Source organism: Urocitellus parryii, chromosome 14 (assembly GCF_045843805.1).
Source record: "Urocitellus parryii isolate mUroPar1 chromosome 14, mUroPar1.hap1, whole genome shotgun sequence".
Lineage (NCBI taxonomy): Eukaryota > Metazoa > Chordata > Mammalia > Rodentia > Sciuridae > Urocitellus > Urocitellus parryii.
In genome coordinates this window covers 48,616,318-48,643,438 of record NC_135544.1, presented here as the reverse complement: position 1 = coordinate 48,643,438, position 27,121 = coordinate 48,616,318, and the positions used below count along the sequence as shown (strand labels likewise).

Here is a 27,121-nt window from a genome sequence, read left to right as displayed (position 1 = left end):
GATTCCCGTTGGTGCTTCTGCCAGCTCTTAATTTGGCTCCATCTTTAACATTTCCTGGTAAAGGGGTTCTGAAAAAGAACTATGAAGCACGGGTTGGGGTTGTTGATTTGGTTTCGGAGGTGTGCTGGGGACACTTGTTGAAGCCCCTCCAAGGCAACTCCTCATCCACTTTCTGACACCACCATAATCTTTATTCAACAAGTGCTCCATTTCGTCCTCTGGAACGTCCAGGATGCTCCCCATCAACTGCAATACTTCACGACGACGTTTGCCTTTTGTTGTTTGGAAATGAGCGATTAGAAGGTTTCGCATGAGGACTTTGTCCACTTTTCCTTCTGCGCTGTTGACCAAAGTCGACAATTTCTGTTGTGCGTGGTCCAACATTTCTTTTCGGAGCTCGTTTTGTTTTTTCAGTTCTGCCATCTGCTCTTCCTTGAGATCTAAGTCTTCTCTCAGTCTGGAAGCAGAATCCCACAGAGCATTCGCTTGATCCAAACGTTCCTGCAGTGATGTTACTTCTCCTTCTAGCTTTTCGGCCTTGTTCTTCCATTCAGCTATTGACTGTTTTTCTTTGGCTAGTTCAGCAGAATGCAGAGCTTTCTCTTCTTCTTGGAAGTGTTGAACCTCGTTTTCTCTTAGGATTTTTACTTTGGTCTCTTGAAAAATATCAGAATTCAGTGTTTGAGCGTCTCCTCTCTCTCCAGGCAACTGGGCTTTTAGTTCTTCAACAGTTTTCTGCAAGTTCTTAATTTCCTCCTCTCTTTCTAAAATTAACTGGCTATGCGCAGCATTCATCTGCTCATACTTGTACTTAAATTCATGCATTTCCTCCTTCTGCTCCTGTAAAGACTGAAGTAGTTGCATTTTATGCTGGTTTTGATTTTCAATTATATTCAGATGGTCTTGAATTTCATCTTCCAGATGATTTTTGACTATGTTCAGTTGAGATACCTCCAATTCTAGTTCTGTGATAGCATCAAGAGCTTCAGGCTCAGCCACTGGTACAGGTTGCGTAAATATTTCCAGTTCTACTCGCAGATAGTTGTTTTCTGCTCTCATGTAGGTAAGACTTCTGTCCTTTCTTTCAACGGATTGCCTTAAAGTTTCATTTTCTCTTAAGGCCTGAGAACACTTATCTAAATCCTTTTGTAGTTGTGAACTTTTTTCTTCGAGTTTTTCAATAAAAACTTCTTTCTCATTTATGACTTGTATCAATCGCTCCTGTTCTTCTATGTAAGATGCCAAAATTTCCTCAGTTTCTTTTTCATCAGCAGTCATTTGCTCAATATTCTTTTTGAGTCCTGCTATTTCAAAGTCCTTCTCTTGATTGAGTTGAACTGCACATTCGTGTTTCAGCTTTAAGGCCGAGGTATTCCAATCATGTGCATTGGAGAGTTCCTGAATAGTCTGCCTGTGATTATTTGCTTCTTCCAACAGTCTTTTTTCTGCCTGGTGCAGTTTGGCTTCAGTCTCTTCTTTGTCTCTTTTGAGAGTCTCCGTGATAGTGTCTTTTTCTTGAGAGATTTGATTGTAAGCAGCAATAGATTCTTCCAACTTACGCCTTACATCGTCACGTGCTAAAATCAACATTTCATTTTCCGTCTTGAGTTCAACAGCAACTTTCGTTAAGTTTTCATTGAGCTGTTCCTCTTGAGAAAGATTTTGCCTTAGGTTGCTAGCTTCAGCTTCTCGTTCTTTAGGCATGTCATCCTTACAATGACTGTTAGAGTCTTCATTCAGAGAGGCTCGATACTTACTCTTAAACCCAGACAGCTCCTCTTCAAGTTGTCTAATGTGATCCTTAAGCCCAAGGTTTTCCTGCTGGACGTTTGAACTATTTTTTTGTGACTGATTTAGCTGATCTACTAAATCTTCTACTTTACCTTCAAGCTTCTGCTTAGTTAAATGCAAATCACTGAGGCTCCGTGCATTCTCAGTTAACTTCTCCTTCTGCACATGCAGCTCTTGGGATATGTTCATCTGCTCATCCTCAAGTTGATGAACTCTCTTTTTTTCATCATCTAGATCTTGTTCCAACTTCTTGATGACAAGGTCTCCTTCATTTTGTTGTTTTGATAGCTCATCTTGTATCAAAATCATGTGCTCTGTAGCTTCCCGATTCCGATGATCCAGTTCTTCTAACTCAGCTATCAGCATTTTCTTTTCATTGATAGTCTGATTCAGTTCTTCCTCCTTTGCCTTCAAGTGAAGTTTTAAGTCTAGTAATTGTACATTCAAATTCATGTCCGTTGAAGCTTTGTTTTTCATGACTTGATAGTCACGGCTCAGTTTTGACAGTGACATCTGAAGTTCCTCTTTTTCTTGACTCAATGATGACTTCTCTTTTTCTAGAGCTTCAACGTGCATTTCAAGTTTCAGATTGTCTTCAGCAAGACGGTTATCCTGGTTTAAACCATTTAGTCTCACGATTTCCTTCTCCGCATCAGCCAGGGCTCGTTGAAGCCTGAACACTTCTTCCACTGCTGAATGCTGAGGAAGGGTTCTCCCCTTTTCTGCCACAGTAGAACTCTGCTCCCAAACTGAAATTTCATGCTGATGATCATATATGTCTGGACTTTGGTTTGGTTGAAGAGTCTTGATAGTATTTAGTACTTTGCAGATTTCACTTGAGTCAGAATGGTGCGTTCCCTGAGCCTCAGCAATCTGCCTCGAGTGGCCAACTTCAGATTCATGTTTTGCAACTTCAGTTGGTAATCTGTTTGTTTCTTGTTGTGATAAAATTATGTCACTAAAGTCCGTGTCATCATCACGAAAGGCTGAAAAATGACTACCGACCAGGGAACCGAGCGGAGCCGGTGCAGTTGTTGTTGGTACACCACAAGCTCCCGAGCGTACTGATTGAGCAGCTGCCTGTAGTTGGAACATTTGATCTTGCAGTACAATCTGTCCTGCTTTAGGATGGCTGATCTCTACCTCTTTCTGTGGCAGTTGATTTTGGGAACTTACAGACTGATGGTTTATTTGTAGCTCTGATGCTTCATGCTTTTCTTCCAGGTCAGTACAGCACTTTTTCGGTCCTTCATTCTCACATCTTAGTGTGGAATCAGTAGTTTCCATTTCCTTTCTCCCACCATGATGTAAAGCTGCTTCTGGGTCTCCTAAGTCATCCAGAAGCATCTCCCTGTTGAAGGTGGAGCTCTGGCCGGTGAGGAAAGCCAAGCTGCTCCCCACCTGACCCAAGAAGTGGCCCAAGCCTGAGCCCAGGCCTCCAAACCAGGACCACATCGTGGCCACTTCAGTGATCCATCGGACCAGCTCTGAGAAGCGCGTCCATCACCATCCACTTCTCTGCCCCGAACGTCCTCCGGCGTTGCCGGGGTCGATTATGACCCAAGCGCTCAGAATTCCTCAGAGCGCGGGGTTCCTGGGGCTCCACCAACACTAATCATCCCTTCCTGCCTGTAAACTCAGAAGCCTGTCCTGCGCTTTGACCAGGGACTGGCATCCAGTAGCACACTCACCCCCTGCAGGGCCTCTGCTTCTTCCCTGCACTTGCCTGTCAGCTATTGGCTCACAGGATTGGGCAGGGTTGGCTGGGAGGAGCTAGAGACCCCGGAAAGTGTCCCAGTTTGAGTCCCAAGGCAGTGTGCTGTGGAGCCAGGAAGAATCAATGTTGTAGATGAAATCCAAAGGTAGTTCACTGGACAGTTCCCTCTTGTCTGGGAGAGGTGGGCTCTTTGTCCCATTCAGTTGCATTCAGTTGACGAGGTGAGGTCTCGCTCCACATTAGAGAATGGAATCTATTTAACTAAAAGTCCCCGATTCAAAAGTAAATCTCACCCCATAACACCAGCACAGACACACCCAGAATAAAAGTTGGCCAAGTATCTGGGCATCGTAGCCCAGACGAGTTAACATATAAAATTAACCATCACAGAGTCTTAATCAGTCTCAGAATTCAAATTATAATACGGATTAAATTTCACTAAAGAACCATCTTTACCCTTTCCAAAAGTAAACTTTTGCTGTTAATCTATAAATTTTCGAGTTCATTTTAATATTATTTGGTCCTTGTTGATTCTGATTGAAGTTTATTTAAGTGCTCAAAAATTCCGCTTAAATTTCACTTAAGAAAAATTTGTTTTAGAGCCAATAGGTTGATGTTCACTTCACTTATGGTTGTTTATCAGTGCCAAATATAATCCAGGTTTCAAGAGTACAGAGCGAAATAGAAAGTTGAGAAATTTTCTACTATGGAGTAACAATCCTAAATGTAATTCCCATACCTCTAAGGATCAGAAGGAGTTAAGATAAGGCCCTGCTTTCCAAGGTGTTTAAATTCCAACAAGTTAATGAGGAGGCAGTTTTGTAGAGTTGGGGACAAAGCAAAGAGAGGAAGCACGTGGGCTGTAACAGACAGACCAGTTGGGACCAAAGCAATTTTGGAGCTAAACTGACAGAATGCATTTATGAAACCTCTCTCACAAGCATGAGTTGAACAGTAAATGAGAACATAGTGTGTGTAGTTCTCACCTGATGGCTGGTGCAGAGAAAGTGGCCAACAAATGGAGCCTGCTGCCACTTTGTTCATATTTGCCTTTTTGTTTCCTTTAGGATCATTTTCCTTATTACCCTTTAGAAGGGGTTTGGGTTTGCTCCCATTACTCTCTTCCCAGAGCCCATATTCAGGAGACTCTTTTCCTTGAGCTGTTCTTTCTATATGTCTGTTCAGGAAACAAAACCCCAAGGTGGCAGAAATAAAATTTTAAAAAAGGAAGAATTTTTGGAAAATTAATGGTTAAATAGATTCTAAGGATCATATGAATCACCTCATAATGTCTCTTGCCTTCAAGATAGAGCAAGTAGACATAATTACTCAGATTGCTATCAGAAACTAGTGACTGCATTTGTGTCCTGTGCTAGAAAAGGAAATCTTCTTGGTCCTTCTTATTCATCTCCAAATCTGAGAGAGAAGTCAGGCCTGTGTTAGTCAATGTCTCCTCATAAAAGACTAAAATAAAAATTTAAGCCCCTTTTAGCATCTGCTGAAGTGAGAATCCACGCTGTACCCCAGCTGTGTCTACTGTTGAAGAAGGCATCAACAATACCAAGTGTCCTTTTCTCCCTTTAGACCATTCCTCCTGTGTGTGTGTGTGTGTGTGTGTGTGTGTGTGTGTGTGTGTGTGTTAGAAGACTTTTTCATCACTTTGACAACATACCTGAGAAAATTAAATGAGTAAATATTTATTTTGGTTCAATTTCAGGCTCCATTGCTGTGGCCTGAAGTGAGGCAGATTACCATGGCAGAGAGCCTGGCTTCAAAACAGAGCTTCTCAACTCATGGAGATCAGGGAAATGGTGAGGGGAAGAGAGGACTGAGGAATATGATGTACCCTTCCAGGGAATCAACTCCAGTGGCCTACCCTCCAACTAGGCCCTACCGCCCACAGTTTTGACCAACTCCCGATAGTCCTGTCCAATCATGAACCCATCAGTGGATTGATCCACAGACGAGGTTAGAGCTCAGGATTCAATTCACCTTTCTGTAGAGTCCGTTCTGAATGCTGGTGGATTGGGGTCCAAGCTTTCAACACATGACCTTTGGGCAACATTCCAGATCCAAATTATAGCAGGGTGCCTCCTTCTCTTTAGGTGTTCTGTGTTTGTTTATTGTTTTAAATCACAAATAATGATCCTTTTTCAGTGTAAGACCTATCCCATTTGGCTTGAATCTGGTTCCAGTGGTTGTTGCTCCTCCTGCTGAAAGGCATTTCTGATCACTCAGATTCGGTCTTCTAGCATGGTTCACTCTGACCACAGCTGTTTGTCATTTTGTATTTCTATCTGAGAGAGATACCTACCTAGTGTATTCGAAACTGACCATCCAAATAAAAGCATTTCTCTTCTTCTCAATATGTTTGGAATATTCCTGGAAACTATGGGGGATATGGAGGGAAAACCCTGGCTCATTCGCGAGCACATGTGACAAAAAGGATCCAGTATTCGTAAGTGTATCCTTATCCATATATTCAGTGCCCAAAAAGTACAAGGTATTGTGGTAGATATTGTGAACAACATAAAGCTGTGTTATATACATTTCCTGCTATGAAGTGCAATTGAATACAGTCAGTCAATGGAGAAGCTGTTACATAGAGTGATCCTTGAATTATAATGCAAGGTCAGCCATTGACGACTGTGGTGGTGAGGATCTCATATGGGGGAAAAGACTAAGTAAGAAAGAATAAAGCCAGAAGTAGAGAGCCCTTAATAATGTGGCTTTGTTAAAACACAGTTGAAGGTTAAAGTAAGGAAAGCTTTTTGAGTCTATAAACATAGGGTGATAAATTCTATGCAAGATATTAAGTTTGTACTTCTTTTAATACCTCATGATTCATTCAAACATTTTCTTATAGATTTCAGTAGAATTTTTAAATCTCTTTAATATGGGCCTTGTCTCGTTTCTTTTTTTAAATTTTTATTGGTTGCTTAAAAAAAAATTACAATGATCTTGACATATCATATTTCATACATTTGATTCAAGTGGGGTATGAATTCTTATTTTTACCACGTGTACAGTTTGCAGGATCACATTGGCTGTACGTGCAGGTTTATACATACTGCCATACTAGTGTCTGTTATATTCTGCTGCCTTTCCTATTCCCTCCCTATCCCCCCTTCTGTCCCCTCCCCTCCCATAATCTCTCTCTACCCCAGCTACTGTAATTCATTTCTCTCCTTTTTTTCCCCCTTTCCCCTCACATCCTCTTCTATGTAATTGTGTGTAACAATGAGGGTATCCTTCCATTTCCATGAAATTCCCCTTCTCTCTCCCATTCCCTCCCACCTCTTGTCCCTTCTAATTGGTAGTCTTCTTTTCATGCTCTTCCAGCCTGCTCTGTTTTGAGTCCCCCTCCTTATATGAAAGAAGACATTCAGCATTTCTTTCCTAGGGATTGGCTAACTTCACTTAGCATAATCTCCTCTAATGCCATCCATTTCCCTGCAAATGCCATGGTTTTGTTATTTTTTAGTGCTGAGTAATATTCCATTGTGTACAAATGCCACATTTTCTTATCCATTCATCTATTGACTGGCATCTAGGTTGGTTCCACATTCTAGCTATTGTGAATTGTGCTGCTGTGAACCTTGATGTAGCTGTATCCCTATAGCATGCTCTTTTTAGGTCTTTGGGAATAGTCCGAGAAGGGGAATAGCTGGGTCGAATGGTGGTTCCATTCCCAGCTTTCCCAGGAATCTCCATAATGCTTTCCAAATTGGCTGCACCAATTTGCAGTCGCACCAGCAATGTACAAGTGTACCTTTCCCCCCACATCCTTGCCAGCACTTGTTGTTGTTTGACTTCCTAATGGCTGCCATTCTTAGTGGACTGATTTGGTATCTTAGAGTGGTTTTAATTTGCATTTCTCTGATTGCTAGAGATGGTGAGCATTTTTTTCCGTGTATTTTTTGATTAATTGTGTATCCTTCTCTGAGAAGTGTCTGTTCAGGTCCTTGGCCCATTTGTTGATTGGGTTGTTTGTTTTCTTAATGTTTACTTTTTGAGTTCTTTGTGTACTCTGGATATTAGGGCTCGGCACATTTGTATCTTTAAGAATTGGCATAATCAATGAAATGTTCCGCACACGTTTGTAGGAAGATTAACATAACACTCCAGTGACAATACAGTAGTAGAAGGCTTGATTTGGACTGAGAAGTTGTTCAGTGAATGCTATATTGCCCATAAATTTGAATTCTCATTATCATAAAGAAGCAAGGTGGAAATAAGAATTTAAGAGAGTGTTGGGTCTATGGCTCAAGTAGTAGCTCGTTCACCTAGCATGCGTGAGGCATGGGGTTTGATCCTCAGCACTACATAAAAAATAAATAAATAAATAAATAAAATAAAATAAAGATGTTGTGTCCACTAAAGGCTAAATAATAAATATTTTAAAAATAGAATTTAAAATAATAGTCCATAAATGTTATGTACAAACTGTGAAAGTAGATTCGTCAACAGATTAATTGTCTGCCTCGAGCTAGAATCAGTTGCCTACTGATTTGCCTGGATGATGTTCTCAATTCTGGTTTTTTTTTTTTTTTTTTTTTTTTCTTTCATTCCACTGGGCAAACATCTGCCGGGCTTTCTTGATGGCAACATAGTGATTACTGAGCTCCACCCTATTAGAAATACAACTAGTTTTCAACTCATGAAAGTCTATAAAAGCCACTTTTTTAGAAGTCTCTAAACTTTGGAACTATTCAATGATACTCTATTTTTGCCAGCAATAAACAATATATATATATATATATTTATTTTAATGTAAAGGGCAAGGTATTGAACAGACACTTCACAGAAGAAGCAATACAATCAGTCAATAAATATATGAAAAAATGTTCAACTTCACTAGTAATGAGAGAGATGCAAATCAAAACTACTCTAAGATTTCATCTCACTTCAATCAGAATGGCAATCATCAAGAATATAAGCAACAGTAAATGTTGGCGAGGATGTGGGGGAAAAAGGTACACGTATACATTGCTGGTGGCACTGCAAATTGATGCAGCCAGTCTGAAAAGCAGTATGAAAATTCCTCGGAAAACTGGGATCGGAAGCACCATTTGACCCAGCTGTCCCACTCATTGGTTTATAACTAAAGGACTTAAAATCAGTATACTAAAAATTCATTAAATTTCATTTAAATTAATACAATTTAACAAAGTCAATTTAAATAACATTTAATATAGATTAAATCATTTAATATTAACTATATAATAAAAATATTAATAAGATTAATTTTAATAAAAATCCACTTAGTGGTTTTAGAAACTACAGGTATCAGAGAAATATTAGCTATATATTCTACTTTTGTCTGCTCTCTCATTTTGCCTAACTTAAGCTAGAAACTTTTGTTTATCTTTTATCTTAATTTACCAAGATAAAAATGGGAAGACAAAACACCCAGTAGCTACAAACATCAGCTTTTCCTTTTTTTTTTTTTTTTCTAAATTTTGCCTTAACATTTACATTATTTTATCCAGTATCCAGGTATTTTCTTATGTTTTTATGTTAAAAGCATATGCCGTTTGATTTCAATCTCTTTTCAAATACATATATCTAAATCCCTGTTGCTTCTGCCATTATAGTATTTTAATTTAATTCCATCTTGATTTTTGCTTTAATCTAACAATTATTTGGAATTGTTTCTATGGCCCTAATTTCATTGTATATGGAATTTTTTTTTTTTTTTTTTTGAGGAGTCAAAATTCTTCTAATTTTAGATGCACAAAGAATTGCAGCCTGTGTGATAACACCTTTACGGAATTGGCTGGCGTTTTCATTGTGGTCTAGGGCACGGTAAATTTTGGTGGCTGTAGCCTGTGTGTTTGAACATGATATGTAGTTTTGTGTGCATGGTACAACTTCTTGGTATAGCTCCTCAGTCAGGCTTCTTAAGTGCATTACACAGCTCTTCTCTATCCCTCCCTGCTTGTTGGTGGTTCCTTGTTTGGGTTCTGAGAGAGGGATGTTCAGTTGATGCCTTTTATTCTGCAGGGTTTCCCATGTTTTTGCTCTATGTACCCCACGGTGTGGTACCCCAGATAACTATCTTATTGTTGTCCTGTGCTCTGTGATCCCTGGTATGTAATACTGAAAGCATGAAGCAGCCTGTTACCTCTCAGCTTCTGCAAGTGAACTGTTTCCTTGCACGTTCTATGTTTGCTTTTGTCTTTTCAACTTGATCTACTCTTTCATAATCTATTTTTGTGTTCAGTCCTTGAAATTCTCATTCTTATTTTGGATCACTGAGCATTTCAAATGTCCTTTTCTAATTTCTATGAGGATTTGGTGGTAGAAGGAGAAAGAGAGGTGAAACATGCTCATTTTCAGCCTTTAAGATTGAACCTCAAATCTTAGTGTAGTTTTGATTTTCACTTCTCTAAGTGCTAGTGATGATGAGCATATTTGCATAAATTTGTTGATTAATTTTATATCATCTTGGGAGAAGTGTCTGTTCAGGTCCGTGGCCCATTTATTGAATGGGTTATTTTATTTTATTTATTTATTTATTTATTCGTTCGTTCATCCATCCATTCATTTATTTATTTATTTATTTATTTATTTATTTGTGTGTGTGTGTGTGTGTGTGTGTGTGTGTGTATTTAGATTTGTGAGTTCTTTCTATACCCTAGAGATTAGTGCTCTATCTGATGTGTGATGGGGCAAAACTTTTCTCCCAAGATGTAGGATCCCTATTCACCTCCCAGATTGTTTGTTTTGTGGAGAAGAAACTTTTTTAGTTTGAATCTATCTCATTTATTGATACTTGATTTTAATTCTTGTGCTATAGGAGTCTTATTAAGGAATTTTGGGACTAATCCCATATGATTGGAATTAGGGCCTACTTTTTCTTCTGTTACATGCAAGGTCTCTGGTTTGATTCCTAGGTCCTTGATTCATTTGAGTGGAGTTTTGTGCATGGTGAGAGATAGGGGTTTAATTGCACCTCCCTCCAGTTAGAATGTCAGCGATTTTTGAAAATGGCAGCTATGATGAAGACAACAACAGTAAGTGTTGGTGAGGATTTCAGGAAAAATGTACACTCCTACACTGTCGGTGGGACTGTAGATTGGTGCAGCCAATATGGAAAGCAGTTTGGCGATTCCTTGGAAATTTGGGAATAGAACCACCATTTGACCTAGCTATCCCTCTTTTTTGGTCTATACCCAAAGGACTTAAAAACTGCATACTACAGGGACACAGCCGCATCAATGTTTATAGCAGCAAAATTCACATTAGCTAAATTGTGGAAACAACTTAGTAGATGAATGCATAAAAAAAAAAATGTGGCATTTATACACAATTAACATCACTCAGATACTTACCCTCTCGCTCAGTCCAGGAGACGCTAGTGCCCTTCACTACCTCTGTCAGAGCCTGGTTCGGACAGCTGGTGCCTCGGAGAGGACAGGCTGATCCTGCCTGCCTCCCATGTACCCTTTGTCACAGGGAGCGACATTCATGTGAGACCAAATAAAATCCAGTCATAGACATTAATAGAATATCTCAAAAAAGTATTTAATAAAAAGGCTAGCAAATACAGGGTCTTTAATGAAACTTTAATAAAATTTATGAGACAAGGAAACTGAAAGCACAATATTTTCTTAGGAACTTTTCTGTTTGGTGTTATTCTTTACAATATAGCAGCTTTTCCTAAGAATGCAGGGAGTATGAAATTTCTAAGGCTATCTTGCTGTGTTCTCCATTAAACCCCTTGTCTTAAAAAAACCTTGGATCTAGATTAATCTTTGTAATTTTCTGAGTACCTGTATAACATATTTTTCTCAAGAATGCAGTGAGGTCGCCGTTTCCAAGAGCTCTTCAATTCTGAAATATAAGAAGTGTGTTTCCAGGCATTGAAACCCAAAGGCTCACCTAGACACAATGGAGTGAGCAGAATATATAAAAATCTCTCATGACAAATCTGAACTCTGCTTTTCCCAACCGTGTGAAGTCTACTGGAATAAGATTCCAAGTAATTTGGCAAGTCGAAGCCAAATATATACTTTGATATTCTTCTCGGGAGTAAGCCGTGTGATGTTACAGGAAGGCAGATTTTAGTGCTGAATTTCTGATCGTATCCCCCCAAAAGTTGTTCCATGCATATCATGCAAGAATGTAACCTCCAAAAAATAAATAAATAAAAGAGAGGACATTTGACGTAAGAAGGCTGGATAATATTTGCATGTTCGTGTATTTTTACCACACATCATACCTTCTTATTTCTTCCTTGCTCTGATTTGAAGCATATGCTTTCATTTTTCATTTTGGCTTACCGTGTTATCACTTAATAATAATTCAGTAAATTTACTTAGAACAAGAAAGTCACCTAATGACTCATGTCTTAGAGATGCTTTCAAATAAAAGTAATTGTGCATTTTGTACCATAGAGTATTCCCAGTGTTTCCTAGAATTGTTGCAACTGATGCTGGAGGCTTTGAAATAGAGCAGGAGGCATAAGGGCCGTGGCTTGTGACCCTTCCCAAAGTATGTAAGATTGATAGACATTGAATGCAAATAAACAACTATGCATCATTGAATTTTTTCCTGTCACTAAAATGCTAGTAGAGCTCAAGGAATTGTGAGCCTCTTTGTCTGCAGTACAGGAAAAATAAGAAATTTAAAGACTTGAGTTACATACAATTTCTGATAACATACCTTAGGTTGGTTCTCAGCTTAAAAAACACAAAAAGAGAAATGTCATCATTTTCCATAGCATTGGGAAACTTTTCATAGGTGGGAAACTTTACTATCAGAGCTCATCGGTTCTCAGACATTTATATGTTTTGAATACTTGGCCAATGTGACTTTGGGATGCGTCCTCCAGTTGTTGTTTCAGTGATTTTGTTCATGCCTAACAACTGATGGCATCTTAATTTTGGTAAAATAATGTAAATGTTAAGGTGAAATTTAGAAATAAGAAAGGAAAAGCCGATATGTGTGTAGCTACTAGGTGTTTTTCTTCCTTTTTTTTTTTATTTTTGTAAAGTAAAGCAAAAGATAAACCAAAAGGTTCTAGCTTAAGTTAGGTAAAATCAAAGAGGAGAAAAAAGAAGATAATATTGCTAATACTTCACTGCCACCTGTAATTTCCAAAACAACTAAGAGCATTTTTATTAAAATTAACTTTATTGACATTTATATTAAATTATATAGTCAATATTAAATAATTCAATCTATATTATGTTAAATTTACTTTGTAAAATTGTATTAATTTAAATAAAATTTAATGAATTTTTAAATATAAATCATACTATAATTTAACATAAGTTAATAAACAATATCAATTAATAAAATGAATTTAAATCAAACCATAGTATTAATAAAAGAAATTTAAATAATACTACTAATAAAATTAATTTAAATTAGATTGATTTAAATTAGATTAATTTATATTAAATGATAGTATAATTTATATTTAAAAACATATTAAATTTTGTTTAAATTAATTTTGATAAAAACGTTCTGAATGGTTTTAGAAACTACGGGTGTCAGAGAAGTATGTGCTATGCAATCTGCTTTTTCGCTTCTCTGATTTCACCTACTTAAGCTAGAAACTTTTGATTCATCTTTTACCTTAATTTATCAAAAGGTTATAACTACTCCTGTTGTAAAGCTTTTCATCTTCCAAAAACTGTTGTCAGCTTATTTCTCTCCCCAACTTGTTTTGATCAAATGTTTTATAAAATGTGTTTATAAGAATGATTGTAGAGCCCCCAATAGTATGTAGATAAGCAGTCCAGATATTTAATGATACATTCTTACTAATTAACTTTTCCATTGGCAATGGATCATGTGATCCCACTTCGGGCGGGGTTGCCTCATAAAAATACTCTTCCTTCTGGACGTATTTATCATCTGGAAAACTGAATTAATGTGAAGTGACTTTCGTAGAGAAATGGAAATCAGCAAAATGGATAGGGGTCATAGAATTTGGATTCAAAGCATCTTAGAATTTATCCACTAAGCTTCCTGTTTAGGTCCTCCCCATTGGAATTTTCGCTTGGTAGTTGTACAATGTTATCTTGGATAAACTAAATATTCTCAACGTTTTGCAACATTATATTTGGTTTTCATGTACTCTGAATCTGAGACATCCTTCTCATGGGTTGGATTTCTCTTGTTTCCTGTGATTGCATGTATCGTTTTTATCTTAATGCCATTAAGTGAGGTTGGAACTAGTGGTTCAAGAAGGCTGCTCTGTACAGTGGCTCACAAAAGTACATCAGAATTGATAACTGGTGATGATTATCTGCTACATTGGAACAAAATTCTATAAACAAAAAGTGCTACAAAAAACAAAACAAATTTTTTAAAAAGTACTATAGCAAAAAATCACAACAACAACAACAACTAAAGAAATAAAATAAAATACCTAGTAGCCATACACTTACATATACCAGCTGTTTTGCTTTCTCTTTTTGTCTACAAGCACATGCGTGCTTTTTCAAAAGGCCATGCTGTAAAACATCAAAAAGGGTTATGGCTTCTTTAGAATAATGCTAAATATTTAGAAGATCCTGGAGTACAGCTCTGGCCCTGTTGTGCAGGGACACTGGCGACGGTGTAAAGGTGGGCATGAAATCTGCAATGGGTGTGAAAAGAGGACGCCCAGGTCCACCAAGTCCAACTCCAGCGAGGTTACTAAGAGGCACCGCTGCAGAACGTGGGACCAAGAGTGGATTCCCGTTGGTGCTTCTGCCAGCTCTTAATTTGGCTCCATCTTTAACATTTCCTGGTAAAGGGGTTCTGAAAAAGAACTCTGAAGCACGGGTTGGGGTTGTTGATTTGGTTTCGGAGGTGTGCTGGGGACACTTGTTGAAGCCCCTCCAAGGCAACTCCTCATCCACTTTCTGACACCACCATAATCTTTATTCAACAAGTGCTCCATTTCGTCCTCTGGAACGTCCAGGATGCTCCCCATCAACTGCAATACTTCACGACGACGTTTGCCTTTTGTTGTTTGGAAATGAGCGATTAGAAGGTTTCGCATGAGGACTTTGTCCACTTTTCCTTCTGCGCTGTTGACCAAAGTCGACAATTTCTGTTGTGCGTGGTCCAACATTTCTTTTCGGAGCTCGTTTTGTTTTTTCAGTTCTGCCATCTGCTCTTCCTTGAGATCTAAGTCTTCTCTCAGTCTGGAAGCAGAATCCCACAGAGCATTCGCTTGATCCAAACGTTCCTGCAGTGATGTTACTTCTCCTTCTAGCTTTTCGGCCTTGTTCTTCCATTCAGCTATTGACTGTTTTTCTTTGGCTAGTTCAGCAGAATGCAGAGCTTTCTCTTCTTCTTGGAAGTGTTGAACCTCGTTTTCTCTTAGGATTTTTACTTTGGTCTCTTGAAAAATATCAGAATTCAGTGTTTGAGCGTCTCCTCTCTCTCCAGGCAACTGGGCTTTTAGTTCTTCAACAGTTTTCTGCAAGTTCTTAATTTCCTCCTCTCTTTCTAAAATTAACTGGCTATGCGCAGCATTCATCTGCTCATACTTGTACTTAAATTCATGCATTTCCTCCTTCTGCTCCTGTAAAGACTGAAGTAGTTGCATTTTATGCTGGTTTTGATTTTCAATTATATTCAGATGGTCTTGAATTTCATCTTCCAGATGATTTTTGACTATGTTCAGTTGAGATACCTCCAATTCTAGTTCTGTGATAGCATCAAGAGCTTCAGGCTCAGCCACTGGTACAGGTTGCGTAAATATTTCCAGTTCTACTCGCAGATAGTTGTTTTCTGCTCTCATGTAGGTAAGACTTCTGTCCTTTCTTTCAACGGATTGCCTTAAAGTTTCATTTTCTCTTAAGGCCTGAGAACACTTATCTAAATCCTTTTGTAGTTGTGAACTTTTTTCTTCGAGTTTTTCAATAAAAACTTCTTTCTCATTTATGACTTGTATCAATCGCTCCTGTTCTTCTATGTAAGATGCCAAAATTTCCTCAGTTTCTTTTTCATCAGCAGTCATTTGCTCAATATTCTTTTTGAGTCCTGCTATTTCAAAGTCCTTCTCTTGATTGAGTTGAACTGCACATTCGTGTTTCAGCTTTAAGGCCGAGGTATTCCAATCATGTGCATTGGAGAGTTCCTGAATAGTCTGCCTGTGATTATTTGCTTCTTCCAACAGTCTTTTTTCTGCCTGGTGCAGTTTGGCTTCAGTCTCTTCTTTGTCTCTTTTGAGAGTCTCCGTGATAGTGTCTTTTTCTTGAGAGATTTGATTGTAAGCAGCAATAGATTCTTCCAACTTACGCCTTACATCGTCACGTGCTAAAATCAACATTTCATTTTCCGTCTTGAGTTCAACAGCAACTTTCGTTAAGTTTTCATTGAGCTGTTCCTCTTGAGAAAGATTTTGCCTTAGGTTGCTAGCTTCAGCTTCTCGTTCTTTAGGCATGTCATCCTTACAATGACTGTTAGAGTCTTCATTCAGAGAGGCTCGATACTTACTCTTAAACCCAGACAGCTCCTCTTCAAGTTGTCTAATGTGATCCTTAAGCCCAAGGTTTTCCTGCTGGACGTTTGAACTATTTTTTTGTGACTGATTTAGCTGATCTACTAAATCTTCTACTTTACCTTCAAGCTTCTGCTTAGTTAAATGCAAATCACTGAGGCTCCGTGCATTCTCAGTTAACTTCTCCTTCTGCACATGCAGCTCTTGGGATATGTTCATCTGCTCATCCTCAAGTTGATGAACTCTCTTTTTTTCATCATCTAGATCTTGTTCCAACTTCTTGATGACAAGGTCTCCTTCATTTTGTTGTTTTGATAGCTCATCTTGTATCAAAATCATGTGCTCTGTAGCTTCCCGATTCCGATGATCCAGTTCTTCTAACTCAGCTATCAGCATTTTCTTTTCATTGATAGTCTGATTCAGTTCTTCCTCCTTTGCCTTCAAGTGAAGTTTTAAGTCTAGTAATTGTACATTCAAATTCATGTCCGTTGAAGCTTTGTTTTTCATGACTTGATAGTCACGGCTCAGTTTTGACAGTGACATCTGAAGTTCCTCTTTTTCTTGACTCAATGATGACTTCTCTTTTTCTAGAGCTTCAACGTGCATTTCAAGTTTCAGATTGTCTTCAGCAAGACGGTTATCCTGGTTTAAACCATTTAGTCTCACGATTTCCTTCTCCGCATCAGCCAGGGCTCGTTGAAGCCTGAACACTTCTTCCACTGCTGAATGCTGAGGAAGGGTTCTCCCCTTTTCTGCCACAGTAGAACTCTGCTCCCAAACTGAAATTTCATGCTGATGATCATATATGTCTGGACTTTGGTTTGGTTGAAGAGTCTTGATAGTATTTAGTACTTTGCAGATTTCACTTGAGTCAGAATGGTGCGTTCCCTGAGCCTCAGCAATCTGCCTCGAGTGGCCAACTTCAGATTCATGTTTTGCAACTTCAGTTGGTAATCTGTTTGTTTCTTGTTGTGATAAAATTATGTCACTAAAGTCCGTGTCATCATCACGAAAGGCTGAAAAATGACTACCGACCAGGGAACCGAGCGGAGCCGGTGCAGTTGTTGTTGGTACACCACAAGCTCCCGAGCGTACTGATTGAGCAGCTGCCTGTAGTTGGAACATTTGATCTTGCAGTACAATCTGTCCTGCTTTAGGATGGCTGATCTCTACCTCTTTCTGTGGCAGTTGATTTTGGGAACTTACAGACTGATGGTTTATTTGTAGCTCTGATGCTTCATGCTTTTCTTCCAGGTCAGTACAGCACTTTTTCGGTCCTTCATTCTCACATCTTAGTGTGGAATCAGTAGTTTCCATTTCCTTTCTCCCACCATGATGTAAAGCTGCTTCTGGGTCTCCTAAGTCATCCAGAAGCATCTCCCTGTTGAAGGTGGAGCTCTGGCCGGTGAGGAAAGCCAAGCTGCTCCCCACCTGACCCAAGAAGTGGCCCAAGCCTGAGCCCAGGCCTCCAAACCAGGACCACATCGTGGCCACTTCAGTGATCCATCGGACCAGCTCTGAGAAGCGCGTCCATCACCATCCACTTCTCTGCCCCGAACGTCCTCCGGCGTTGCCGGGGTCGATTATGACCCAAGCGCTCAGAATTCCTCAGAGCGCGGGGTTCCTGGGGCTCCACCAACACTAATCATCCCTTCCTGCCTGTAAACTCAGAAGCCTGTCCTGCGCTTTGACCAGGGACTGGCATCCAGTAGCACACTCACCCCCTGCAGGGCCTCTGCTTCTTCCCTGCACTTGCCTGTCAGCTATTGGCTCACAGGATTGGGCAGGGTTGGCTGGGAGGAGCTAGAGACCCAGGAAAGTGTCCCAGTTTGAGTCCCAAGGCAGTGTGCTGTGGAGCCAGGAAGAATCAATGTTGTAGATGAAATCCAAAGGTAGTTCACTGGACAGTTCCCTCTTGTCTGGGAGAGGTGGGCTCTTTGTCCCATTCAGTTGCATTCAGTTGACGAGGTGAGGTCTCGCTCCACATTAGAGAATGGAATCTATTTAACTAAAAGTCCCCGATTCAAAAGTAAATCTCACCCCATAACACCAGCACAGACACACCCAGAATAAAAGTTGGCCAAGTATCTGGGCATCGTAGCCCAGACGAGTTAACATATAAAATTAACCATCACAGAGTCTTAATCAGTCTCAGAATTCAAATTATAATACGGATTAAATTTCACTAAAGAACCATCTTTACCCTTTCCAAAAGTAAACTTTTGCTGTTAATCTATAAATTTTCGAGTTCATTTTAATATTATTTGGTCCTTGTTGATTCTGATTGAAGTTTATTTAAGTGCTCAAAAATTCCGCTTAAATTTCACTTAAGAAAAATTTGTTTTAGAGCCAATAGGTTGATGTTCACTTCACCTATGGTTGTTTATCAGTGCCAAATATAATCCAGGTTTCAAGAGTACAGAGCGAAATAGAAAGTTGAGAAATTTTCTACTATGGAGTAACAATCCTAAATGTAATTCCCATACCTCTAAGGATCAGAAGGAGTTAAGATAAGGCCCTGCTTTCCAAGGTGTTTAAATTCCAACAAGTTAATGAGGAGGCAGTTTTGTAGAGTTGGGGACAAAGCAAAGAGAGGAAGCACGTGGGCTGTAACAGACAGACCAGTTGGGACCAAAGCAATTTTGGAGCTAAACTGACAGAATGCATTTATGAAACCTCTCTCACAAGCATGAGTTGAACAGTAAATGAGAACATAGTGTGTGTAGTTCTCACCTGATGGCTGGTGCAGAGAAAGTGGCCAACAAATGGAGCCTGCTGCCACTTTGTTCATATTTGCCTTTTTGTTTCCTTTAGGATCATTTTCCTTATTACCCTTTAGAAGGGGTTTGGGTTTGCTCCCATTACTCTCTTCCCAGAGCCCATATTCAGGAGACTCTTTTCCTTGAGCTGTTCTTTCTATATGTCTGTTCAGGAAACAAAACCCCAAGGTGGCAGAAATAAAATTTTAAAAAAGGAAGAATTTTTGGAAAATTAATGGTTAAATAGATTCTAAGGATCATATGAATCACCTCATAATGTCTCTTGCCTTCAAGATAGAGCAAGTAGACATAATTACTCAGATTGCTATCAGAACCTAGTGACTGCATTTGTGTCCTGTGCTAGAAAAGGAAATCTTCTTGGTCCTTCTTATTCATCTCCAAATCTGAGAGAGAAGTCAGGCCTGTGTTAGTCAATGTCTCCTCATAAAAGACTAAAATAAAAATTTAAGCCCCTTTTAGCATCTGCTGAAGTGAGAATCCACGCTGTACCCCAGCTGTGTCTACTGTTGAAGAAGGCATCAACAATACCAAGTGTCCTTTTCTCCCTTTAGACCATTCCTCCTGTGTGTGTGTGTGTGTGTGTGTGTGTGTGTGTGTTAGAAGACTTTTTCATCACTTTGACAACATACCTGAGAAAATTAAATGAGTAAATATTTATTTTGGTTCAATTTCAGGCTCCATTGCTGTGGCCTGAAGTGAGGCAGATTACCATGGCAGAGAGCCTGGCTTCAAAACAGAGCTTCTCAACTCATGGAGATCAGGGAAATGGTGAGGGGAAGAGAGGACTGAGGAATATGATGTACCCTTCCAGGGAATCAACTCCAGTGGCCTACCCTCCAACTAGGCCCTACCGCCCACAGTTTTGACCAACTCCCGATAGTCCTGTCCAATCATGAACCCATCAGTGGATTGATCCACAGACGAGGTTAGAGCTCAGGATTCAATTCACCTTTCTGTAGAGTCCGTTCTGAATGCTGGTGGATTGGGGTCCAAGCTTTCAACACATGACCTTTGGGCAACATTCCAGATCCAAATTATAGCAGGGTGCCTCCTTCTCTTTAGGTGTTCTGTGTTTGTTTATTGTTTTAAATCACAAATAATGATCCTTTTTCAGTGTAAGACCTATCCCATTTGGCTTGAATCTGGTTCCAGTGGTTGTTGCTCCTCCTGCTGAAAGGCATTTCTGATCACTCAGATTCGGTCTTCTAGCATGGTTCACTCTGACCACAGCTGTTTGTCATTTTGTATTTCTAGCTGAGAGAGATACCTACCTAGTGTATTCGAAACTGACCGTCCAAATAAAAGCATTTCTCTTCTTCTCAATATGTTTGGAATATTCCTGGAAACTATGGGGGATATGGAGGGAAAACCCTGGCTCATTCGCGAGCACATGTGACAAAAAGGATCCAGTATTCGTAAGTGTATCCTTATCCATATATTCAGTGCCCAAAAAGTACAAGGTATTGTGGTAGATATTGTGAACAACATAAAGCTGTGTTATATACATTTCCTGCTATGAAGTGCAATTGAATACAGTCAGTCAATGGAGAAGATGTTACATAGAGTGATCCTTGAATTATAATGCAAGGTCAGCCATTGACGACTGTGGTGGTGAGGATCTCATATGGGGGAAAAGACTAAGTAAGAAAGAATAAAGCCAGAAGTAGAGAGCCCTTAATAATGTGGCTTTGTTAAAACACAGTTGAAGGTTAAAGTAAGGAAAGCTTTTTGAGTCTATAAACATAGGGTGATAAATTCTATGCAAGATATTAAGTTTGTACTTCTTTTAATACCTCATGATTCATTCAAACATTTTCTTATAGATTTCAGTAGAATTTTTAAATCTCTTTAATATGGGCCTTGTCTCGTTTCTTTTTTTAAATTTTTATTGGTTGCTTAAAAAAAATTACAATGATCTTGACATATCATATTTCATACATTTGATTCAAGTGGGGTATGAATTCTTATTTTTACCACGTGTACAGTTTGCAGGATCACATTGGCTGTACGTGCAGGTTTATACATACTGCCATACTAGTGTCTGTTATATTCTGCTGCCTTTCCTATTCCCTCCCTATCCCCCCTTCTGTCCCCTCCCCTCCCATAATCTCTCTCTACCCCAGCTACTGTAATTCATTTCTCTCCTTTTTTTCCCCCTTTCCCCTCACATCCTCTTCTATGTAATTGTGTGTAACAATGAGGGTATCCTTCCATTTCCATGAAATTCCCCTTCTCTCTCCCATTCCCTCCCACCTCTTGTCCCTTCTAATTGGTAGTCTTCTTTTCATGCTCTTCCAGCCTGCTCTGTTTTGAGTCCCCCTCCTTATATGAAAGAAGACATTCAGCATTTCTTTCCTAGGGATTGGCTAACTTCACTTAGCATAATCTCCTCTAATGCCATCCATTTCCCTGCAAATGCCATGGTTTTGTTATTTTTTAGTGCTGAGTAATATTCCATTGTGTACAAATGCCACATTTTCTTATCCATTCATCTATTGACTGGCATCTAGGTTGGTTCCACATTCTAGCTATTGTGAATTGTGCTGCTGTGAACCTTGATGTAGCTGTATCCCTATAGCATGCTCTTTTTAGGTCTTTGGGAATAGTCCGAGAAGGGGAATAGCTGGGTCGAATGGTGGTTCCATTCCCAGCTTTCCCAGGAATCTCCATAATGCTTTCCAAATTGGCTGCACCAATTTGCAGTCGCACCAGCATTGTACAAGTGTACCTTTCCCCCCACATCCTTGCCAGCACTTGTTGTTGTTTGACTTCCTAATGGCTGCCATTCTTACTGGACTGATTTGGTATCTTAGAGTGGTTTTAATTTGCATTTCTCTGATTGCTAGAGACGGTGAGCATTTTTTCCGTGTATTTTTTGATTAATTGTGCATCCTTCTCTGAGAAGTGTCTGTTCAGGTCCTTGGCCCATTTGTTGATTGGGTTGTTTGTTTTCTTAATGTTTAATTTTTGAGTTCTTTGTGTACTCTGGATATTAGGGCTCGGCACATTTGTATCTTTAAGAATTGGCATAATCAATGAAATGTTCCGCACACGTTTGTAGGAAGGTTAACATAACACTCCAGTGACAATACAGTAGTAGAAGGATTGATTTGGACTGAGAAGTTGTTCAGTGAATGCTATATTACCCATAAATTTGAATTCTCATTATCATAAAGAAGCAAGGTGGAAATAAGAATTTAAGAGAGTGTTGGGTCTATGGCTCAAGTAGTAGCTCGTTCACCTAGCATGCGTGAGGCATGGGGTTTGATCCTCAGCACTACATAAAAAAAATAAATAAATAAAATAAAGATGTTGTGTCCACTAAAGGCTAAATAATAAATATTTTTAAAATAGAATTTAAAATAATAGTCCATAAATGTTATGTACAAACTGTGAAAGTAGATTCTTCAACAGATTAAATGTCTACCTCGAACTAGAATCAGTTGCCTACTGATTTGCCTGGATGATGTTCTCAATTCTGGTTTTTTTTTTTTTTTTTCTTTTCTTTCATTCCACTGGGCAAACATCTGCCGGGCTTTCTTGATGGCAACATAGTGATTACTGAGCTCCACCCTATTAGAAATACAACTAGTTTTCAACTCATGAAAGTCTATAAAAGCTTATTTTCAGTTTGAACTCATGGATTTTTATTTTATTCAGTAGCTTGAAGTTCATAACCATCTCTGTTTATTTTGATGGTCAAATTGTTATAGATTTAGCAAGTATAGACACTTTCAAACTGGCTTCAAAGTCATTTTAACACGCTCACAGACTTTTTTTTGAGTAATTTTTTGCTTTGTGATACAAACATATGTCACGTCATCTTGTACCTACCCCGCTCCCTAGCCCTGGGATCAACTATTTCTCCAGGAATCTCAGGTTCCTTTCAATGGCGGATGGTGTTTAGAAACCAAAACATGGGCACTTGTTGTCCCACTGCTATGGGGGTGTCCTTGTTTTAATGCCATCTCAGTAACAGAGCCGGTATATCCACAGGAGTTCATACTGAGACCTCTGCCTCCAGTCCAAACTCCACTTTTTACTGCTTTCCTGAATCTTTTCCATAGAGAGAATCCTGGTGCCCCCCACCGCCAAGTCCAGACATTTACTTTTTATGCAGTCCTACAATGCTTGTAGTTTGTACACCCGTACACCCAAAAGCAAGCTTGCTAGAAAGCATTCAAGATAGCATTCAGTTCTTTCTCCTTGGATGTGGGGAATATGACCAAAGTTCTGCAATTAGTAATTTTTATGTTAGTTTTTCTCCCTTAGTGTGATTATATGACGCATGGTGCACTTCAAATTCAGTTGTGTCCACTTATTTTTCTTTGCATTTGATTTTAGTTTTTTTTTTTTTTTCCATTCTTGTGAATTTTTTAGTTTACTTGAGTTGCCCATGACAAATGCTATGGGCTCAGTGTCTTAAACAACAGACATTTAGTCTCTCTCTGGAGCTCTGGAGGCTAAAGTCCAAGATCAACGTGTGGATCAATGTGTTGGTTTCTGGTGAGGGCTCTCTTCCTGGCTTGCAGGTGGCCACCTTCTCTCACTGTGACCCCACATGGTCTTTCTTTGATGTCTGTGCACAGAGACAGAGATCACTGGTGTCCCTTCCTCTTCTTACACAGATACTTCTCCTATCAGATCAGCACTCCACTCATGTAAACCTCATTTAGTTTTAATTATTTCCCCCAAGTCCTCATGTTAGAATAGGACATTAAGGAATTGTGCTCAACCTGTGAGTTGGTGGAGGGTACAATTCCATCCATAACATGAACACAATTTCATATTTTGAATGTAAAGAACATATCATCTAAAAGTCAAAATGATTCAAAAAGGTATTATCAATCTCCATGAGCTTTCTACCCTTCCCCTTCTTTAACCCTGTTGCTCATGAGCAATCACTTGTTTTTTCAGTTTATCTTTCCTATGCATTTTGCATTTTTCCCAAAAATAAATAGTTCACATGTGTTCTGTCATATCTCCAATTTTTCTTACACAAAAGTTATCGTACTCTATAGTCTTTGCATTCTCCTTTCTCTTTCACACTTAACAATGTATTCTGAAAACCACTCCTCATCTGTACATAGAGTTCTGCATTGCTTCTGAAGCTGTATGGTCCACCACTCTGTGTATTCTGTTTCTTTTTGGAACATTTATGTAGGTTTCAGTACTTTGCAGTTACAGATGATGCTACAATGAATAACCTTATATGCATGCATTTTAGAAAGTTGGCAGTGATCTCTAAATTCCTAGAAATGGGGTGTTTGCAAAAAAAGAGTGTATTGGACTTCTTTATGTGTATTTTTATGATTTACATCAGTTTCTTTGAACTATGTTTGGGATGAGGACATGCTCTTTTTACTTTAGGGTCTCTATATTTAATTTACATTGTATATATCATATCAAAACTCTCAGATCTCTTACAAGATTGACTACAGTATGCACCATAGGAGATTAGGACAGAATGCTCAGGAAGCTTGAAAAAGGGAGAAGTTTCAGCTGCTGAGTCAGAGGACATGGTGGGAAAGGAGGAGCCAGTTGAGCTTGACTTTGAAGAGTGGGTAGGACGAAGAACCCTGGAACTGAGAAACCAGGTAGTTGAAGCAAAGACAGCAGTGATGGTGGCGGGCAGCTGGGATGCATGGAAGGAGAGTGGGGTGGCCAAGTGTGGCCGGGACAAGGTACATCTTGAGGGAAAGGGAAGATAGAACTGATCATTTGGGCTGGTGTTTTAACCCCAGGGTTTAGGCTCCTAGTCCAGTGTGGCTCAAAATGGTGGAAAGGAATAATTCAGACAGCTGGAGGAGTCAAGATAGTGTTTTTGGTTTGTTTTGTTTTGCTTTTGGTGGTGCTGGGGATCGAACCCAGGGCCTTGTGCATGTTAGGCCAGCACTCAACCAACTGAGCTATACCTCCAGTCCCCCAAAGTAGTGTTTTTATGCAGAGTGGGATGAAGCACTCTGCCTGTGGTTCTGGGCAAACATTGGTGCCAGGGGGATCCAGTGGAAAAGCCCTGGAACCCCTGTGGTCTAACCCCGACCCTGCCACCACTGACCCTGGCCTGCCTGACAGTCATCTGGAGGCAGGGGTCACATCTAGAGTGTGCTGCCCCACTCCCTGTGACTCCCATCAGGCCCCGCCCTGCACGTGGGACAGTACAGGCTCTGCCTCCAGCTCACAGTGTGACATTGGGCAGGTCGCTTTCTCTCCCTGGACTTGGGTCTCCAGGTCTCCACAGTGAAGGGGTCGAGATAGATGGTCTCTGAGGTCCTGTGTGCACATTCTCAGCTTCTGTGAGAATAAGAGGGAGGTAAACACTGTACAAATGGAAGTTCCTGTCGTCCTTGTCCTCAGAGTGCCAAAGGGACCCCACTGCTTATGCTTCTCTAGGACCCTTATATCCTGGTGGCTGCAGGTAAGGCGGCAATGGCTTCCCTCCGAGCCGGGAGGGTTTGGGCTTCGGGCACAGTGGCCCACAGAACCGCCTGCCTTGCCAGGTTCCATCTGCTTTGCCAACATGGGCGTGGCCATGCTGGAGCCCACCCTGCCCATCTGGATGATGCAGACCATGTGCTCCCCCGAGTGGCAGTTAGGTAAGAGACCTGGTCCCTGCCTTGGGCTTGGGCAGAAGGTGAGTGCTGTGGGCCCTTCCACAGGAAACCAAAAGGCATCATCAAGTCCAGGTTATTAACATCTCAGGGGGACAATGAGCTTCCTTCACAGAATTACCTTCCATGTCCACATCCACGAATCGGCCTCAGTGGGTGGAAAATTCTTCAGAAAAGTAGCCTAAGAAAGGACATGGGGGAAGGGATCAAGGAGACTCTTGAGAGACCACATACTTAGCTCTGGGCTGGAATGAATAAATATTAATGAAGTCCAAAGACTTAGGTTTTTGTTTCACCTCCATTGATTAGCTGTATAAACTGTGCAAACCCCCTTTTTCACCTCTGAAGTGTCAAATAACTCTCTAGTTGAAAGTGAAAGTAACTATCTAGTTTAGAGGGAATTGGAGGAATAAGTGATTCAGGTGTAGAAATGCTTTGTCCCATGTGCAATTTTAATATGCACCACCACTGCCATCCACACCGACTGTAGGAATAAATGACAGGTGTGGGGCTGTCTTATCCTGTACACAACACATGATACCACGTCCACCCACACTTCCTCTCTTCCACTCCCCATCTCTCTTTGCTGATTTTTTTTTCCATCTCTAAAATGATGCTCAAGAAGGATGCCCTATAGCTGTCCCCTGGGGAAGGTACTCAGCTCTGGATCCCCGTGGAAAGCTCTGGGGCCAGACTCTGTGACTCAGCTCTAAGGCTCCAGCCCTTTCTGGAAAGCCTGAGGAAAGGGGACAGAGACTGCTACGTGCAGATGACTCAGTCACTGCAGGGAAGAGAGGCTTCTGGGGCCCGAGGGGAAGCTGATAAAAGCCTGATATAGCTCAACATGCAACAGAAAGCACTAAATCTAATTTTTAAGGGGACAGTTCTAAGCAGGGTTCCCAGCTGCACTCCTAGGCCAAATTGAATTTTTCTGGGCTGAAACTGCTTCTGACCATGACAATTAATTGAGTTAGTCAGTGTTCAGTGCAGATAATGCCCCCCCTAGGCTTAGGGTCTGGCCACTTAGGCTACTGGTACCCATGAGCAACTACAGCATGAGGAAGTCCTTCCTCAGCAACCCATTTACCAGTCTCAGTTACCAGTGACTCAGTCACCATTTACCAGCATCTCCCACAGCTTTTCCTAGTGCTCTCTGCATCTGTAAAGTCTCACTTCAAAGTTCTCCAATGATGACATTGGAGGTACCTGGAGTGCTTGCTGGGTGCTGGCCAGCAGGTCAGGAAAAACGAGTCTGTGCTCCTAGTGAACTGTTCAGTGATCACACTTCCAAAACCTCTGTTCTACATGAAGAACAGCTCTCCAGGTTTCTGGGAGGAGCAAAGGGGACAACTTTGTTGACCATGATGTGACACAGTCTTTGCCTTGGGATCCATTGGGTGCTAGCAACTGTCCCCAAGTGCAGGAAATAACACAGGCTTTAGAAACATGTCCACTTGGGTTTGAATTCTGATCTAACCACTTATTAATTTCATGTTGGGTAAGTTATTTCAACCCTTTGATCTCTGCTTTTCTCGTTTGCAAAGGTGGAAATAATTTTTAGAGTTGTTTTGAGGTGTGTAATCATTTTAAGGATAGGTACACTTTATGGAACATGGAATATACTCAGTCAATAATAACTGCTATTATTTTCATCATTGTTTGGTTGAAACCATCTTGATAGTCACAGCTGTGTGTAATCTGCTATCCCTTGAAGGCACGCTGTGAAAAGCTTGTGTTGATAGGCACTTCGTCTGCAACTCAAAGCGAG

The 27,121-nt window shown here is 40.1% G+C and overlaps 1 protein-coding gene across 14 annotated transcripts in view; it reads left to right on the top strand.

Annotated features, from left to right (window-relative positions):
• Positions 1–27,121, top strand: part of LOC144250108 (chromaffin granule amine transporter-like) — a 236,043-nt gene that overhangs the window by 184,207 nt on the left and 24,715 nt on the right. Inside the window, exons 23-24 of one of the 14 annotated variants that reach the window (XM_077792539.1) lie at positions 9,217–9,316; positions 10,408–10,527. The exons of 9 other annotated variants lie outside the window; for them this stretch is intronic. In XM_077792539.1, coding sequence (XP_077648665.1) covers positions 10,482–10,527 — 46 coding nt within the window. In that variant the 5' untranslated portion in view covers positions 9,217–9,316; positions 10,408–10,481. 4 more of the 14 variants (XM_077792531.1, XM_077792532.1, XM_077792535.1 and 1 more) reach the window with 4 other exon arrangements.